Source organism: Cyrtonyx montezumae, unplaced genomic scaffold (genome assembly GCF_038088225.1).
Source record: "Cyrtonyx montezumae isolate F1298 unplaced genomic scaffold, pur_monq_1.0 scaffold_36, whole genome shotgun sequence".
In the NCBI taxonomy this organism is placed as follows: Eukaryota; Metazoa; Chordata; class Aves; order Galliformes; family Odontophoridae; genus Cyrtonyx; species Cyrtonyx montezumae.
In genome coordinates this window covers 8,971,609-8,991,005 of record NW_027072041.1, presented here as the reverse complement: position 1 = coordinate 8,991,005, position 19,397 = coordinate 8,971,609, and the positions used below count along the sequence as shown (strand labels likewise).

Sequence of the window (19,397 nt, the reverse complement as noted above, 5' to 3'; positions counted from 1 at the left end):
TTATTTTTTGCAGTTAAGGAGAGCTAGTAGTTGTTAGTCATCTGAAACTGACTGGATTTATTTAGTATACAAGGGTATAGAGCCAGGCAAGGCAGATCGAACTAGTACAGATAAAGATTTACTAGTAAGTGAAGAAGTAACCAGGTGATACGGATACTGAGGATGAGAGAGTGTATGTACTGGTAAATGTTGACATGATAGAATGTAAGCATGCCTCTGAGGGTGGCAGCCTTTATTTATCTGCATCTTTTGCCTTTGCATAGTCTTCAGAAAGCATTGTTGGAGTCACTGCTTTTATTACCTTGCCAAAAATAGTAAATGAATGTGATGTGATTTGTGTACACATACAAGCTTTTTTTTTTTCTTCCAATTTATGTTGCTGGATGTAGACTGTCTCAGGGATTTGCTTTTAAACATTGAGTGCAGATTGTGAAATATTTGTAACATTTCTTTTAATGTACTTGGATTTGCCTTTTAAGAAGCATGTACTTGTGACAAAATTTTGTATAAATAGCAAAATTAGAGGCTTAGTCCTCTATGGCACCAGTTCTGCTTTGCAAGGCAGTACTGCTGTAGCTGTTATTTTCAGAAGAGAGTGCCTGAATGTTGTCCAGCTTTTGTGTAATGGTAGTAATATTATTTGCCATCATCTTATTTTCAAAACTCCACTGATTTATGTTTTTCTCTGGCTAAAATAAAGTTTGTTTATTTTATTTTATTTTGTTTTGTTTTGTTTTGTTTCCAGTAAAGACTTCATTTGGAATGTTGAAAATTGTGTGAATTAATAATAAACTGTTACATTAGTTTCATATTATCTGATAAGTGTTTAGAATTGTATTCTAAGTGTGATTTTTCAAGGATATCTTCAGAAAGGATTCAGATCACTTGCTTTCAATGAAATGTGTTTGCAAACAAAACTAGAGCAAATTCTTGCACTCTCATGTAACTAAATTCCATCAGAACTGATGAAAACTCTTACACAGTCAAGAAGATTGTTGGTCTGTTACTATATTTGTGCATTTGTTCTAAAGACAAACTTGTTTTCTATAGAAATATGTCCTAAATGTGGAATCACTTTATCTGCTAAAGAAAAAAATAATACATCTAGGTTTATTAATTACCTTGAATTCCCACAAGCAGATATTCTGCTAGAAAAAAATAAGAGTTATTCACAGAAAAATCTTTTGGGTGAAATTTTCATTTTGTGTTTGAGTTGCATTTATCTTCTACATTCTTTGATTATATTCACAAAGTGGGAAGCCAGTGGATTTCAGTTATGGATTGAAGTGTCTGTATTAGCAGTGTTACTATCACTCTTTTTTAAAATTTTTGTTTTATTTTATTTTTTAAACTCTACAGAAATGACACTCTTACCAGTCTTAAATTAATTTGATCTAATGTCATGTCTTCTTTCTCCAGCAGAGAATTCTCATGTTTTTCATTGATTTGTTTTTGTCATGCGCGCACACACACACACACACACACATACACACATACACACATACACATGCACAGTTATTTAAGGGTAATATTTTCTGAACTAACTTAACTGCCTCTTTGTTCAGACAAAAAGCAAACAAACAAACAAACAAAAAATAAAAAGAAGAAGAAAGAAAGAAAAAGATTTTTATTTATGTTTCTCTAATTTGCTTTTTACTTGCCAATGCCTGGCTGATACTATTTTTGTCTTTGACTGAGTCATACTTGAGTTTATTCTACATCTTCTAATGCCCTGACATCACTTTAGAGAGAGTTATGTGTTTAAAATCATTCTTTGTACCATTGTCTGCTTTAAAGTATTCTCTGTTAACAGTTGTCAAACATGACTGCTGTTTTGGAACAAGTGAGACTACTGCTGCCCAGCACCAATATGCTGTTGAATTCCTGAATTTTGATTCTCTGGGTTCCTCTTATTCAAACTAGATGACTGAAGAATGCATTAGGTAGGAGAGGGACAAAGCTCCATCCAAACCTGTGTGTTTGTGTGTTTTCCGATTGTTCACGAGATCTAGGAAGTGTGATTAATGTTTAAGCATTTGCTGGATAAAGACCAAGTAAAGTCAAGAATAACTGGTTATATGGCTCAACCATTCCTATCCATTCATTTAATATGGTGGGAAGGGGAATTCAGAAAACATAATCAAAATTTATGCATAAATGACTTGATGATGGAATTAAGAATCTGTCATATCACCCTAAACTTAAATTAACTCCACCAAAAAGAGCAGCTGACTTGCCTGATATGATGGGCAGAATCAGCTGACACTAACAGCCAGGCAAACATTGTATTTCACCAGAGCCACATAGGAGGGCTAGTGATACTACTGGTGATTCTACCTGCGCTCTACCAAGTGCGTAGAAGTGGTCCCCCGATCCCAACTATCAAGTTTCCACTGACTTGTCAGAATGCAGCTCTATTCCGTGTTCAGAAGGTACAGCTGTATATGCTTACTACACAGATCATGTGTGGGTTGTAACAAGCAGTAATTGTGAAATGTTCTTCAGGTGGATCAACTGCAAGGAAGTGGTGACAACTGTCACCCAAAACGCTCTTTGTTAGACTATGAAAAAGTCTTGGAAATCTTTGTTACAGTCCTTGTGGTCTGAATAAACCACAGCATATAAGGCAGGAGGTGCAGAAACTGGAGCTGGGTGGACGAGGCACATGGGTTTTGAAAGGCAAGATGCATAAAAATGCGTACAATTTAAAATCTACTTTTTGCAGTATGAGAAGCAGGATAGGTAGTGCTGTAGTTGCACAGTGTTATTGGGAAACAGGTGTGGCATATTCCTATTAGGGATTACGTCCCCATTGGAACCATTAGCTGTAATTATTATTACAAATGAGATTTGGAGTGGATTTTGATTTAGCAGCCTTCACTAAAAGGCTACTTCTCCTTTGTGAGTTTTCTAGGCAGTCGTTACTCTTATGCATTTCCTTTATCTGATTGAGAAACTTCATGACATGTTATTTGTTGGCTGATACGGATGAAAATGTGTCAGGGAGCTATATTGCTGACTTCCAGAAGTCATCAGCGAGCTCAGTGGCTCAGACCTGGGTACCACAAAGGTTGATCTGCTATAAAATTGATTGGTTTGGGCTATTTGTTACTTTGTTTTGGGCTTTTAAAAATCTCTGAGTTTTCTTTCGTGATTCCCCAGCACGCAGGGTAGCAGGGATCTCTGTTCCACCTGCAGCTGCCAGCACTTACCTCCCAAGAAAAATAGGGTGCTGCAGCGCCCGCGGGCCGGGAGGGCTCGTGTGACAGCGGTCTGCATGACGCTACACGACCGCCACGGGAGAGGCCAACTCACAAGACTTGTCACACCGACCTGCTGCCATATGATTGTCACACACCTCGCGGATCGTACAGGCGCCTGAGGCGGCCCGCTCCCTCTCTCGCCACCCAGCTGCGCCGGTGGCGCCTCAGAGTCCGCAGGGACGGCTCGCGGCAGCCGCAGCACGGCAGGTGAGGAGGACGGCGGGCAGGAGGTCGCCGCGACAGGCACAGCCCCTTCAGCCCAGGGCGGCGGCCACGCAGGCCACCGGCGACGCCCGGCCGGGGCGCGGGGCGCCTGCGCAGGGCCGGGGCGCGGCGGGCGGGTCAGTGACGCGCCGTGTGCCGGCAGGTTCCTGCCGCCGCCGCGCGGATGAGGCCGGCGGGGCGCGGCCCGGCGCCCCCTCCTCAGATCCGCGGGCTGAGGGGCGCGCTCTGCCGCCTCGCCCGCGTCCCGCCACGGCCGAGGTGAAGCCCCAGGGCGGGCCGCGGGGGCAGGGCGGGGCCGGGCGGGGCGGGGAGCGCTGCGGCAGAGGCAGAATTGGGCCGCGGGGCCCGCCCGGCCCTGCGGCGCCTGCAATCCAGCGCTGCGCCGTGTCCGCCTCTCTGCCGGCGGGGGCCGCGCCGTGCTCGGCTCCCGTCCGCGCCACTCCGCCGGCGCGCCCGGGCCCGGTCGGCGGCCGCGTGACGCGGCGCGGGGCCGCTGCTGCTCCTTCCTTCGTGCGCTGCTCTGCTTCTCTTGTCCGCTCGTGGGCATTTTGCGTAGCTGTGTGCCGCAGGTGTCGTTGCGAGCGCTTGGGAGAGAGGCAAAGCAATGAGCAGCGCGTTGCGGTGGGGAAGCGGTGTTTTTGTTTTTCTCGGTGCCGGCTGTTATTTCAGGCACGTGAGTGAAATTGTCGCTGCCGGCCGTGAGCTCGGCGCCGCGCCTTGGGACAGAGGCGAGATTCCGTGCTGAGGCAGGAACGCTCTGAAACTTTTAGGTAGGGTTGTTTTAGCGCAGGCTTTGTGTGCTCACGCGTCCTTTGCGAGGAAGTCAGCTACCAGCTAGAAGCGTTTCCCAGCAGCGATGCTCCGAGCTGCCCTGTGCTGGGTGGAAGGCCGCCTGCTGGGGCTGGCAGCGCGGTGCTGCGTGTCACTGCCGCACGGAGACAGCGCAGCCACTACTCTGTCCGTCGGGAGCTCCCGGCGGTTCTGCTGGACGCAGCTCCTCTAGATCCGCCTGTGCGGGACCGCGCTGGGTTCTGTTGCTGCTATTTTGGTGTGCAGCGAAGTAGAAGGGCTGTTTCCTTTGCTGAAGACCTTGCTGTGTAGCATCAGGGACGCTTTGTCACGTACCCCTATTTCAACAGAACAAACTTTTAACGCTTCACTTCTAACGTCTTAGCTCATTGCTATGAGTTTATTTTGATGCTAACGTAAGGTAAGGAACTTCTTTTTTTTATTTTTATTTTTTTGGTGCTTTACTGTTATTCTTCCAAAAAGCTGGGAGTACTCTTGTGGGTGTTTGTGTGACACCCAACTGCAGGGGGCAGTGCTCGTGCTGAGCCTGTCCAATTTGAGGATCTTAAAAATCTTCCACGTTGTCTAGCTTGTGGACAAAAAAAAAAAAAAAAAACAATAAAAAAATACAATTGTCTTGATAGGAAATGACAGAAAGCATTTGGCTGATTTTCATTACATTTAGTTTACCCCTGCTGAAAGCAGCTTTCCAAAGCTTTCCTGCTGAAAGCTTTTCCAAAGCTAAAGAAGGTCTATCTAGAGCAGGGAGGCCTCAGGGAAGGTTGAAGCCCTTTTGGCTGGTAGAGCAGCTTGCTGTTTCACTCTGTCTTTGCATTTCAGCCTAGAGAAGACATTCAGCTTGCACTTGCCCAGCAACTTGTCAACATGTCTCATGATGGCTCACGATGAGAGGCAGGTTCTGGACATGGTTGTACTCTGCTGAATGTGTCTGGCAGCCACCTGCTCTTTTGCTCTTGACACACATCAGTTGGAAGTTTTCTCACATTTCTAGTATGTGTGAGCTCCTTGCTCTTAGGAGTTTGCCCCTGTGATATAGATTGCTAATGTTTGAAGGAGCTGAGTGCTATTCAAGTCACGCTCTGGAGTAATGACTGCAGCAACTGAAGCATTTAAAGTCCTTAAGGAACTTAGAGAGGAAGTCAGGTTTCTTGGAACGGGTGTGAGAGTGCCGAGCAAGGCAGCTACTTGTGACAGTGCTTAGGAGGGATTTGTAATGGCAGTGTGTCTCTGGGCCTGTTTTCAAGCCCTGCCACTATGCTCAGCTTTGCTGTCTGATATCCTGTGCTAAGCATCAGGGAGATTATGAGCTGTTCAGTGTGTGTCCTGGATACAGGGACAACTCAGCATGACTGATATGTGGATAGTTTTGTAGCAGCTCCACACAGAGAGGCTGGAAGTTGTGGAAGAGGGTGCTCCCTTTCTTCTGCAGTATCTGTGGAGATGAGTTCTGAAGGTGTTATCCAAACCGTCAGTCCAAACTATCTAAAATAGTTATTTTGGAGAAGCGTTGTCTAGTGATGTGGGTACTGGAGGGAGGCATTACTGTTATAATTTTTACCTACAGTTAACAGGTCAGGTGGTACAAATCAGATTTCTGAGGGTGAGAATGTTTGCTGAGAGGTTTTTTGGATTGTGACCTGTTTTTATTTATGCTTGCTAATGAACAGAGTCATCTTAAAAGTTGAAGAGCTGGAAATAGGTTTCACTTTATAAGTTTGCAATGTGGAGCCATTGGTTACTTTGTAAATTTTTTTAAATTTTCTTAATATTTTTCTCTCTCTGTTGTGGTTCAAAGGTTTGGCAGTTTTCCATAGTTCAACTGGTGAAATAACAAGTGTGAGTGCTTGTTGTCTTTGAAGACCTACCTGAGCTGCTGTGACACTATGATCCAGAGGACTGGTCGCTGAGTTCGGTGCTGGCAAGCACCTCTGAGGTGTAGCACTGCGCTGTTGAGGCATCGCCAGGAAATCAGGAAAATTGCTGGTATTTCTCCTTCTTGTTCAGGACTTGGTGGAGGGAAATGCTTAGTTTCTGCCATGATAGTCCTGCTCCTGGCTATTTTTACTGCTCCCAGCTCCCTCCCCAGCACTGTACCATTCACCTTCTGCATAATGAAGGTGTTATATTATCTGTGCGAGGATCAGCTGACTTTTGCAATGTTTCTGTCAACATAAATTGAGCAAGTTTTGAATGTGATACTCTGAGCATGGTGATGGCAAGTTCCTCATGTCTTGAGGAGTACAGTTATAGCATGCTGTTAACTTTTTAGGAGTGTCTTTTTATGCAAGCAATTAAGTGCAGTTTTCTTATTTTACTCTTTTCCTGCTGAATGACTTTGTGTGTTGTCTTTGATTGTTGATTTTTTTTTAAGGGGGGGGTGACTTAGATGTTTACACCTTTTTAGGCAGCATATATCAGACTTGTTTTTTATAGCTGGTGGTAATAGGCTGCATAACATTGTTGGCAGGCTGCTGCAGAGATCTTTGCTGCTTCAGTCTCCTGTAAAGCATAATGCGCATTGTTTTGAATGTCTGAGTATATACTGCAGTTTATCTAGTCATGTCAGAAAGCCAGCACTTGGTAATGCAGCAGTGGGTAAACGAATCAGCTGACTTTGTTTTCTAATATAAATATTTAATATCAGTGGGTACAAGGAAAAGGCAGTAGCTGATCCTTATTTGAAATTGTGTTCAAATGGAATTTTTCAGTGTCTTGGAAAGGAAGGAATGTTTTGATCCATAAATAGCTTCTGAGACTTTTTGGTATGTGAAATGCTGTGCTATCGAAGGCCTATTTGCTTCTGTTTTAAGCTCTGCAGTGAGGAAGGGAGGGTTGTCACATGCCCTTATGTGAGTGGTAGGACTGTCCTTTGGAAGCAGGCTTAAGAATACAGTCAGTCATCTGAGCCATTGACAGGTTTTAGTAGAGCCCTGACTTCACTACTTTTTTCTGCCTAGCAGTTACAAAGTTCTAAATCATAACGCTGCTTCCTATTTCATATCTGTTTTGTTTTCTGTTTTTGATTTCTTGTTATTTGACACTGTGTTATCCTCTGAAATTTATATTCTTTGTTGTGTCTTTCACATATCTGTTAATTATTTTAACATTTGCAATGACTTTGTTCAGCTGCTTGCTTCTACTATCTGGTAAGTGGCAAAGAAATAATTTGTTTGCTCTGTACTTGTGCTTATCTTAAAGGCAGAATGCACTTGTTTTTAAATGCAAAGAAAAACATGGAATAAATAATGAGATAAAGAATCCTCAAGATTTCAAAGACTTAATGAGCCAGACTTACCTATTGAAATTGAGGTTTTGTTTTATCTCCTCATATGATTTGAAATCTGGTTGTTGAAACTCATTTGTTATGATAAAATGGATTTTTGAAATATTGAACAAGCTCAATGAAGAATAGGCCTTTCTTAAAATATGAAGTAAATTTGTTAAGAAAAATAATTTCTAACAAAAAGAAACAAAGAAAGCTAAATATCCTTTAAGAAGAGCAAACTGAAGGATATTAATGACCTGTGCATATCTGTTCTCATATTTGATTTTCCAGGTGATTTGATAAAAAGATCTCACGATGTCTCGCGAATGTAATTTGAGAGTAATTTGCAGGAAGGTTATAATATTAAATAGACTTAATTTTGGAAGTATTTGGCTTTTATAAGGAATGTTTTTTCTTAAAGAAAAATAATTAAAAACATTAAAATATATTTTTTACATTAGACCTTCCATGGACAGCACTCCTCTTTTGATCAATTAATGTGTAAGAATTTAGCTTATGTGAACTTGAAATGTCTTCCAATGTCAGTGGCAAACAGATTATCTCTAAAAGAGAGTGTTAATAACAGGACTCCAGTGTGAAAGCTTTGGGGCATTTTCCTCATGGTTCAGGCATTGGCTTCATCTGGCATGTTTTATTTGTGCCACTTCTCAGCATGTTGTTGTTTGTGGCTGTTGCTTTGCCCCTACTGACCAATGCTGCTCACTTTGGTCACCACTAGAATGCGAATACTGGTAGGTTTCTCTTCCATTGAAGGAAAATGGGCTTGATATCAAGACAGTCTAGTATAAATTTATAGTAATGTATGTATCAAAAACTTCAAGTTTCAGTGGCAGAGAATGGGGAGAAGATATCTGCGATGTGAAAGCAGGGCTGCTGTTAGATAAACTAAACGTTTGGAGCCTTAGATGTGAGATTCCTGTGTCATACGTGGGAATTTCTTAGAAAATGATGTTAAGAAAATGGTAGTAAAAAATGCTCAGTACTGACTTGTATTGAATGTACAATTGTGCTTATGCATTTTTTATTTATAGAGAAGTTGGTGTAAGGCTTGAATTGGGCTTAGTGTTGGCCTTCTTGATGTCCATTAACAATTAATGGGAGATAAGAGAAGAAAAAAACAAGTAGCACTTAACTGTAACTTCTTGTACAGCTGAGGCATATACATTACTGCATTGAGTTTAATTTGATCTCTTCAATTTTATTGTAAAATGAGTTTTCAGAGCACTTTGAAATTCTTTTCCTGAAATGTGTTAAGTATCAGAATCGTAAAGAAGATGCAAGAAAACCTCTGTGACCATGCATATGAAGTATTAGAATTTACTTGTATTTACTTTTTAATTACCTTTCAGTTTCTGGGCAGGTGATGAGAACTAATTGACTGTGAGATCTCAGAGGGTTGTGATTGGCAGCACAGCAACTAGTTGGAGGCTTGCAGCTTGCATTGTTCGTCAGGGGTCAGTGCTGGGCCTGGTCTTGCTCAGTGTCTTCATTCGTGACCTGTGTGAAAGGATAGAGTGCGTGGTCAGCAGGTTTGCTGTTGCTTGGAGGAGAGGCTGACTGAAATAATGCAGCTAGAATAAAATGAAGCAAGATGAAAGGATACAGAAAGAATACAACAAGGTAATACACCTAATCATTACTACACAAGATTAACTATAGTGATTAAGAAAGATACATCACCAATTGCCTGAATACTTTACCATTATCCAGATCTGCAGTTCCTGGGGATCTCTGGTTGCAGCAAGGATTTGGAGAACCTTTTCTGGCAATTATGAAGTCCTATGTAGGATGTCCACTTGAAGGTCAGGTCCTCAAACTCACTACAATGGGGTCCAGTTTTATATTATTGAATAAACAAGCTTACATAATTTCAGGTCAGGAAACATCTGGTATCATCCTCCTGTTGGATTCCACCCAAAGCCTGGCCAGGACTCAAGGAGCAACCAAGGGCTTTAACCAGTCTTTCTCTACAAGGTCGGATGTCTGACTGCTCACAAGGTTTTACTGCCTTGTAACCATGCCTCTAAAGAAAGAAAAGTTCTGTTGGTTAGTGTTGCATGCTAAGTGTTCATTTTAAAACAGCAAAAAATATAAATATTTTATTGCATCTGTGGTACAGCATTTGGTTGTGAGGTTCATCCATAGGTCAGCTTTGGTTCAGGGCCCATTTTTCAGTCCTGAGTACTTCAGCTCCCCAGGTCAAAGGCGTGGATCTCCTAGAAAGAATCCATTGGAGAATAACAAAGATCATGAGGGGCCTGGAGCATCTCCTGTATGAGGAAAGACTGAGAGACCTGGTACTGTTCAGTCTGGACATGAGAAGGCTGAGCAGGGATCTCATTGCTGTTTATAAACCTGTAAGTGCAGGAGTAAAGTTGATGAGGGCAGACTGATGGATGCAATAGTAGAAGATGGGGCAATGAGTGGAAACTGTAACACTGGAAGTTCCATACTTCTTCACTGGCAAGGAGGAACTTCTTCACTGTGTGAGTCACAGAGCACTGGAACAGGCTGCATGTAGAGGTCATGAAGTCTCCCTCTCATGAAATATTCAAAAACCATTTGGATGCCTACTGGGGGATCTCATTTAGCAGGGAGGTTGGGCTTGATCTCCAGAGGTCCCTTCCAGTCCCTGCAGTTCTGAGATTCTGTGATGGTGGATGGTAGAGTTGGTGATTTTGGTGGTTTCTAATGCACTATGGTGTTCCTGATGTTTGTACGAAAATGAAAAAGTAGGTAAGGCAAAAAGGGGAAGCGATGTGATTTTAGTGAACGGACTTCTTATTTGTTTGCTTATTTTTTGAAAATAATATTTTAGGTGCCACTTCCCCCAAACCAGTGCATTTAGGATCGCAAAAGTTTCAGGAACGTTTTTGTGGTTTTTTTTTTTCATGTGCATCAGATGTGGATGAGTGAAACCAAGGAAGAAGTGTCCCTGTTAAAGGGTTTGGACAACAGATAGCATGAATACTTGATGGGTGATCTTGGAAGGTCATAGGAAGAGGGGAATTGTCAAACCTGTCAGTAAACAAAGAAAAGCTTAAATCTCTATATTTCTTTATTCACACACAAAAAAAGTAGGTTTGAGGGTTTTTTTTTTTTTTTTTATAAAGGAAGATAGTAACTGCTGGATTCTGTGACCTAAATCTTCATCCTATGTTTTCTCACAGAAATTCTGAGGTCAAGTCATCTGTATAGTGATGTGGAATTAACACCCAATATAAAGAGCACTGTGCCAGAATTACTAATTGACTCTGCACAGGTGCTACCTAACTTTTGTCAGTAATGTTTCCTGTGAATCCTGTCTCACTGGAGCTATTTGCTGTGTTGGCTGAGTATTTTGGTATTTATCTGATGTGGAAATCAACTTAGTGTCAGGGTATATGATGTCCTTACATGTCTCAGTAGTCTAGCAGGTACTCCCAGTAGGCAGTCCCAGTCCCCTATGCTACTCCCAATAGCATATGAGGTGTGAATGAAGTGGTGGCGGTTATTTCTTTATCTTTTATTCTAAACAAAAGAAAATAACTTTGTGATGTGGCTCCTCATTTTATATAATAGCTTTGTAGTTGTTTGTCTAACAAGCAGGAATGTAAGTTCTGTGTCATGCTTTCATTTTGGCACATTCTGAAACTTACGACAAAGCTTATGAGAAATGTTGGGTGTATCCTCTGCCCTTTCGCTTAGGCTTTGCCCATAGGTTTCATAGGTCTGGAAAGATTAGTGAAGCTAATTGTTGGTGGCTCAGTGACAAAGAATTCACTTTAGTGGAAGGCAAATACATGTCACATCAGGCATATTGTTACTTTTATGGGTGAATGGCTAAGGTGAAAATAATGTCTAACCTCTTGTAGTCCATTTCATGTCTAGCATTGCCTTGTTATGTAAGTGCTCCTTCTGATTTGGAACTTTACCTGCCTGAAGAAATTTACTGTGAGGAATTTGCCATGGGATGATGTTCCACAGGCAGTATGAAATGATGAGATGATGTTCCACAGGCAGTATGAAATGACTGTGGGAGATTCCACAGAATCCAGCATATGTCAACGTGAAATTTAACTACTCATCACCCTCTGCTGCCTTCTGGTTCGCTTTTTTTTTTTTTTTGCTGGCTTTTCCTAGTGTGCAGTAACTGCTGGTAATTTACTCTTTTCTATGCTGTCGCTGGTGGACAAGTGACATTAGCTGTGCCCCATGTACTTGCTGTCTTTACCTTTCTGTGAATCCTTTATTCAAATTAAACATAACATTTAAGGTTTTAATAACATTTAGCGATTTCTTCCATCATCTAGTAGACTGTTAGAGAGGGTAACTAGTTAGTTTACTATGTATAAATGTTCCACTACAACCCTATGGATTGCTGCTGTGTAATGAGTATATTCTTTTTTCCTTGATCCTTTTTCTTTGTGTGTGTGTTTGTGTGTAGGAATTCTTTTTTTTTACCTGCTTAACCTGAAGTGTCTGAACCTTTGTGCTTGCTAAGGTTCAGTATTTTGTGTTGAATTTAGAGGCAAGAAAATTAAGACCTTGCAGTTCGGGATAGTTCAACTGTGTTGCTGGATCCACTTGTAAGGCATTTCTGTGCACTATAATATGTAGACACTATTGGCACTGCCAGACTGTTCATCATCTGGCTGACAGCAGGTCAACGCTGCAAACTAAACAGCACTTGGCTACTTGAATTCAAGAATCTAATATATTCCCCCCCAGTAAGACCTGCAGTCTGGATTTAATAATCCCAACTTCATTTTTTGTCATATTGTCTGCTTTATGGTGAACACAGCTTTTCTCCTTTAACTATTCATTTTCTTTAAAGGAAGTCAAGGTAGTATGCACCTGAAGGTTACTTGAACTAATCTGGGACAGCTGTTCACTTGAGAGAAGCTGGAATTTTTAAAAGCTGAGCAATTCTGTTTTCAGGTAAGCTTTGAAACAAACTTCCTTCATACTTCATCTTCTTTAGACTTTTAGCAGTTGCTTAATGGAATTTGCTAGTAGTCAAAAGCTGGTTATTATATATGCAGAACAAAGATTTTTGAAAAGTCTCACAAATTTCTCTATGGAGTGTGTGTATTTCTTGCTTCCATTTCCCCAAGAGAGTAAGTGCATTGTGTTCTTGCCAGCTGTATCTTTGAATATCTTGTTGTTTTTTTTTCTCCCTCTATCCTGTCATCTATCTTAAAACTAACCCTGTGCCCTTTTGAGAACACCATTGTGATTTTGGTGTTATGTTTCTGGGGTTTTTTTTGTTGTTCTTGTTAGATCAAAATATTTATTACTCATATTAGACCTCAAATGGAAGTACTGAGGTTCAGGTAATGGTTCTGTAGACTGCAACCTTAATTGCTCAGAGGCACTGTTTGAGGAAGCAGTGTACCCTGAGGACACTATGTCCTTAAAAGGATAGGAAAATTGAGTCCTTAGCACAGTATGGTTTCTGTCCAAGAAATGTATTCAGGTCTTGCTTAAATAAGAACACCAAACACCCCATGTTTCTTGCTGTGCCACTATTACTTGTTATTCTAGATGTGTAGAACAGTAGTCAGAAATAAGTATTTTGTGGTATTTCACAGTATCCAGAAAGTTTTAAAAGTGTGTATATTAACTTCAGCAGAAGAAGCTTTGTTTGATGAGTTACAGTATGGAGATGGAGATACTGGCTGTTAAACATCTTGACATCAATTTCTATGTTGTTATAATCAAACTTTGAGCTTGTTAGGACTAAATTATAATGCGGAACCAGAACCCCATACTTACACTCTGATACTTTATTTTAAAAGTAATGTCAAATAGACTGAAGAGCAGAGCAGTCTGTGTGGAGAAGTGTGATCAGTGCAAATTAACTTAGCATTTCTAGTGCAGAGGCATTCAAAACAGTGATAGTATATCATCGGTAAGTAGCACTAGATATTGGTAATTTGAGATTGTTTAATATCTCCCAGGTTATTGGAGGTGGTGATTTGAAGAATAAGATTTTCGATATGAACAAAGTAAAAACATCATCTAAAAAAAGGTGAGTTTAGTGGCTTCTTAGCATCAAGACATTTGAGGCTGGTGAAGAAGCAATCTGTTAAACAAAAGATTAATTTTTTGTCTCTTATGAGAGTGTTAGTTGATGTTCTGAAACACTGGGGGCACCTACATTGATTACCATAAAGTAAGTTTTCTTTTTATGAACAATTTTTCACACTTAAAATTTTCCAGTATTTATTCTTAGATATATCTACCTGTTGTGTAATATGTATTCAATTTTACTGAAAGAAATATCAATTAATTTCATCATTTCATACAGACACAGGCAAAACATAAAGATTTTTATTGAAAGAATTAAAAGATAAGTTTATAACACTGCACAAAATGTATGTTATTATACAGTAATTCTTCAATGCAACTGTGCAAGTAAATGATTTTCAGAAAATATTGTTATTTTTGTGATAGCTTATCTTAACAAATATTTGAAAAAGCTACATGAATAACTGTGGAAGTCAGCATCACAGTTAGACATCAGTAAACTGTTGAAGAACTTCCAGTTTTATTCTCTTCTTGAGCTAGCACAGGTTGAATGACTTTATTTCATCAATCCATCTGATCTGATGTTTTAGAAAAATTCTCAGGGCAGCAAAATAAGCTATTTTGGTCTCAACCATAGTTCTCTGAAATTCCAGTTCTTTTCTAAATGAGTGAATGAATTTGTGAGAATTGCTTGCTGTACTTTGGATAAATCTATCTTGGGATGGATTTAAAATCTTTAAGTTTATATCACAATTTAAATGAAAACATTTAAATTCAGCTTAGCTTTTATTGATAACAGTGGAACAGCTTGATGTTAAAGACTGATTATTCTTGTTTGTGTTGAAGTTGTAACAAAAAAAATAGTAAAAAAAAAAAAAGGTTTTCTGCTTAGGATATACAGATTCTTAGACATTATCATAAGCAGAATCAATATCTTAACAATGGATATAATAGAATCATAGGGGTTGGAAGGGACCTCTAGAGATCGAGTCCAAACCCCCCAGGTCGCACAGGTAGGTGTCCAGGCGGGTCTTGAATATCTCCTGAGAAGGAGACTCCACAACACCCCTGTGCAGCCTGTGCCAGTGCTCCATCACCCTCACCGTAAAGAAGTTCTTGTGCACATTCGTGCAGAACCTCCTGTGCTGCAGTTTGTGGCCATTTCCTCTTGTCCTGTCTCCACACACTGCTGAAAAGAGTCTGGCCTCACCACTTTGTCCCCCACACCTCAGATATTTATGAACCTGGATCAGGTCCCCTCTCAGTCTTCTCAAGGCTAAAGAGACCCAGTTCACTTAGCCTTTCATCATAGGGGAGATCCTCCAGGCCCTTCACCATCTCTGTGGCCCTCTGCTGGGCTCTTTCCAAGAGATCCCTGTCTTTTTTATACTGGGGAGCCCAGAACTGGACACAGTACTCCAAGTGAGGCCTCACCAGGGCAGAGTAGAGGGGGGAGGATCACCTCCCTTGACCTGCTGGCCACGCTCTTTTTGAATGCCTTTGGCCCACGAGAGCACACTGCTGGCTCATGGTCAACCTGTCATCCACCAGGACACCCCAGGTCCCTGTCTACAGAGCTCCTCTCCAGCAGCTCATCCCCCAGCCTGTACTGGTGCATGCAATTATTTCTCCCTAGGTGCAAGACTACACTTGTTTCTGTTAAATTTCATCCGGTTTCTGACTGCCCAGCTCTCCAGCCTGTCCAGGTCTTGCTGAATGGCAGCACAGCCTTCAGGCGTGTCAGCCAATCCTCCCAACTTTGTATCACCAGCAAACTTGCTGAGGTGGCCACTGTCCCCTCATCAAGGTCATTGATGAAGATGTTGAACAAGACTGGACCCAGCACGGACCCCTGGGGGACGCCACTGGTCACAGGCCTCCAACCGGACTCTGCACTGCCAACAACAACAGTCTGCAGTCTGCCAGTCAGGCAGTTCTCAACACACTTCACTCTCTACTCATCTGTCTCACACATCCTTAGCTTCATTATGAGATGCTGTGGGAGACAGTATCAAATGCCGTGCTGAAATCAAGGTAGACTACATCCACCGCCCTCCTCCATCCACCCAGCCAGTGACAGCATCGTAGATCATATTCTTGGAAACATTGCTAATTGTAGTACATAAAATATATAAAACATATTTTTGCAGAGTGGCTACTTAAGTGTTTTTTTCTTCAGTTACTGAGTTAAAATGAAAGTTTCAATCCCTACAACTGAAAATAATTTTTCCTTAAATCACAAACATACACAAATGATTGTTTCCAGAGATAGCAGTGTACAAATCCAGAATATCAGCTTTCTAAAGGCAGTGGTAACTGGAGATGGTTGAAATGAGAGTTAGTTTTGTAAGTGGTTTGATTAGACTTAAATAATAATAAATAAATAATAATAATAATAAAAAAATTTAAAAAAAAGGGATAGGGGCGTGAATTGTACCTGGAATTACTGCAGACAGCATGCTAGAATGCAAAAAGCTTTGCTGTAGGGAAACACTTCCTCATATGTAATGTGTCAACAGTTTATGTATTGACTAACAGTAAATAGAAACTTCCCAAGTGTATTTACTTCCTCTGAAACTGACTTCCTCCATTTGACTATGTCATCTTGGAGGACTTCTTAAAGATGAGTAGCCTAAAACTCTACTAAGATAACTGCTGTTTGATAAGCAGCTATTAGATATGTTAGTTATCTTGAGCAGACATTTAGGTTTTTGCATGTAGTTTGGTCAAAGTACTACACAATGGGGAATGGAGTGTTGTGAGTCTTTTTCATAATTACAGTAGGAATGCTTAAACTGTGTGGAGGTTGGTGGGGCTGGAATAAATGTCCCTGCAATTACAGGACTTTCTTTGAAAAAGTGTGTTCTTGTTAAGGTTTTTTTTTTTTTTTTTTTTTTTTTTGTAGAAGTTCTTTTTTTTGTGTATTGACCCCTATAGTCTTCTACTGTTTGCTGTGCAGGTAACTTCTTCTGTACCTACTCAGAGCTTTCCTAATCAGTGAAGGGGAAATCCACAAAACTCTTGTTATTTACAGTCGCATGCTTGGGCAACAGTTGATAGGATTGCAAGTTTGTTCATACTTAGTCTCTAAGAAACATGGTGTTGTGAGGAGCACTTTGAGCTCAGGTGTTCAAACATGGACTGGAAAAAAGATCTTCGGTGTATAGAGACTTGCAGTGTATACATTCAGAAATGTCTGGGAAAATTCATTTCAGAATTCTTAAAGAAAAACTGTCTAGCTCTTTCCCAGAAGTTACTTGCTGACTTCAAAACTCATGAGATTTAGGCTAAGTGCAGGAGGGTGGAAATAGCAAGTGTAGTTCTTGTGTCCATGGAAGTCAGGGAGAACAAACTGAGTCATTGTAGATCAGTCCAATTCTGGTCTTTGCACAGGTTTCTGGTAGAGCTGTCAAAACAGGTGACACTTTCAACAGGTAAATGAGCTTTGAGATGTTCTTGAGAATCTATCTCGTGTCATGTGGGGAAGAGTTCCCATTAGCAGAAAAGAGGCATTAAATACTATTATATATATTATTTTAATTAAGCTTTATATACTGCTGTGTATGACTCTGCCATCAGGAAGGTAAGGCTGCTGCTCCATTTAAGTGTCCTAGAATAGAGCACTGACTGGGGTGGTAGCAGTTATTCACTGTCACAAAGGAAACAACGTGCAGTCTTTCTGGATATGCTTTTTTTTTTAAATTATTTTTGGTCATAACTGAATGACAGTACTTGGGGGTTCAGAGCTAAATGAGCTGAAATTAATGAGTACTTAAATGAGTTGAAATAGTGGAGTACTTAAAATTGCAGGCAACTTTTATCTCAAAACGTCTGCAAAATATTGGAGGACCAAATGACTTCAAGATACCTCTGTGAAATGCAGAAAACGGTTCTAACTATTTGATGGAAATATGTGCAAGATACTATATTTGGAGAGGAATATAATTGAAACAGACAAAGAACAGTAGGCATTCATATTTGTAGTGAAGGATAGAAATATTAAGGTGAAACTGCAGTGATAAAAACTTCAGAGATGCAAAGCATTACAGTGCAGTTGTTTTTGTTATTCAGTCATTGTTTTTGCAGGCCATTAAGGACAGGTTGATCATGTATCTGTCAGGAAGAGCAAACATGGTGTTGAGAACAGTTTCAGTTACCTCACAAAGTTTATTCTGGTGCTTCATAGGTATGACTTTATAACTAGAAATACTGAAAGGCATGTAAGCCTCAGTGACTATGGAATGGTCTTATAAGAACGTTTTACAGTGGGTGAGGTAAAACAAAGAAAGTTACTTTTGTTGAAAAGAAGGATTCTTCATGTTTTGCGGGAAACAAGTCTTTAATAGAAGGCTCACAGTACTGATAAGGATGTTCTTGTGAGATTCTGGAATGCCAGCAGCTCAAGATGAAATTTAGTTTGACAGGACACAGTTTCTATTGTGTCATTCAAATTATTTATTTACCTAGCTGTTGGATTAAGAACACTGAATTCCTTTATTTTGAAGAACTCTCTTCTAGATATCAGTAATAGATTGCTTGTTTGACAAGACATATTTATTTACATTGCAGGTACCAGAAAGACTTCCACAGCAGATTAGGCTTTTCTCTCAGTGTTTTGTTCGCAGGTCAGATGGGTTACTTACCACAGTGATGCTATGTGCAGGAGCCATCATTCAAGCTGGCTACAATAAGTTGTGTCCTACAGCCCTTTCAGTTTGCAGTACAGACACTGAAAGCTGTCATGGTACTATATACCACTATGTATATTAGTGTAGAATTTAATAAAATTCCTGTTTTAAGGAGACAATTTAGTCACAGCTTAGAAGAGGACTTTCGTTTTTGAGCATGGACTCAAGAACACCTAAATGGCCATTCTGAAGATGTGAAATCCATTTGGCTGTATTTCTGCTCAAGGACTTGCAAAATGAATAGCCTGAAGTAATTTCAAATGAACTGTTAGCACTGATGGCTCTTACTAGAAGTTCTAGCCCCAGGAGATTATACCTCTATATTGTTGGAATTAAGTTGTTACAGTAGCCTACAGTGAGGACTATATCCTTCCTAACCCCCTTAAAGCTTTGGGTAAGTATAAAGATGCTATTTTAGGTGTTAACTGTCTCAAAATAGTATGTTACTTCCATGTACCAGTGCTGCTTTTTGGCTGTCCATACAAGTAAAAAATAAGATTTGCTCTGAAATGGCAATTTGTTCAAGTACATTTGGTGTTTAGAACAATTTTTTTTTTAATTTTTATTTTTCCCCCGGTTGTTGCTGTCTACATTTGTTTCCTACTTGGAAACTAGAGGTGTTTCATTGTTAGACTAATGATTAACAGAGTGGCAATTACTTACACCCTCTCCCTCCCCTACCATCCAGAGGTACACTTTGAGTGTGTTAGTTGGGCACTGTAAGGTAAATAACTCCCAATGATGGTACTCCACAAGGAGATAGTATAGAGGATGGTATATTTTAAGTAGTTCTATATAAACAGTATACAGATAATACAAAAGAGAAGATGGCTCACCTTTATGATGACAAGGCTCGCAGGGGACTCCACGTGGGAAGGATCTCTTCTTGGAGGTGGTGGTGGTCAGCCCTTAAATGGGGTTTGGGAGAGGTGGAGCCAGGCTCCACCCCTTCCACTCACACAGGTATATCACCTCTACCTGTGCCCCCATGGCTGACTCGGTACCCACCTCAGGTGGCCAATCAGTGGTTCAGGCCATGATTCAGCAGTTCCCATGCACTCCACCCCTTCATGACATGAACCACTGATCAAGTAACCATAAGGTGAGCTCCCC

The 19,397-nt window shown here is 40.7% G+C and overlaps 1 protein-coding gene across 3 annotated transcripts in view; it reads left to right on the top strand.

The window, feature by feature from the left end:
• Positions 1–13,530: 13,530 nt before the first annotated feature.
• AGTPBP1 (ATP/GTP binding carboxypeptidase 1) overlaps positions 13,531–19,397 on the top strand; it is a 57,211-nt gene continuing 51,344 nt past the window's right edge. For all 3 annotated transcript variants that reach the window (XR_010622729.1, XR_010622728.1, XM_065745534.1), the window contains exon 1: positions 13,531–13,597. Coding sequence is in view for 1 of the 3 variants with exons in the window: in XM_065745534.1 (XP_065601606.1) it covers positions 13,566–13,597 (32 nt within the window). In the remaining 2 variants the exon portion in view is untranslated. The remainder of the gene's footprint in view (positions 13,598–19,397) is intronic.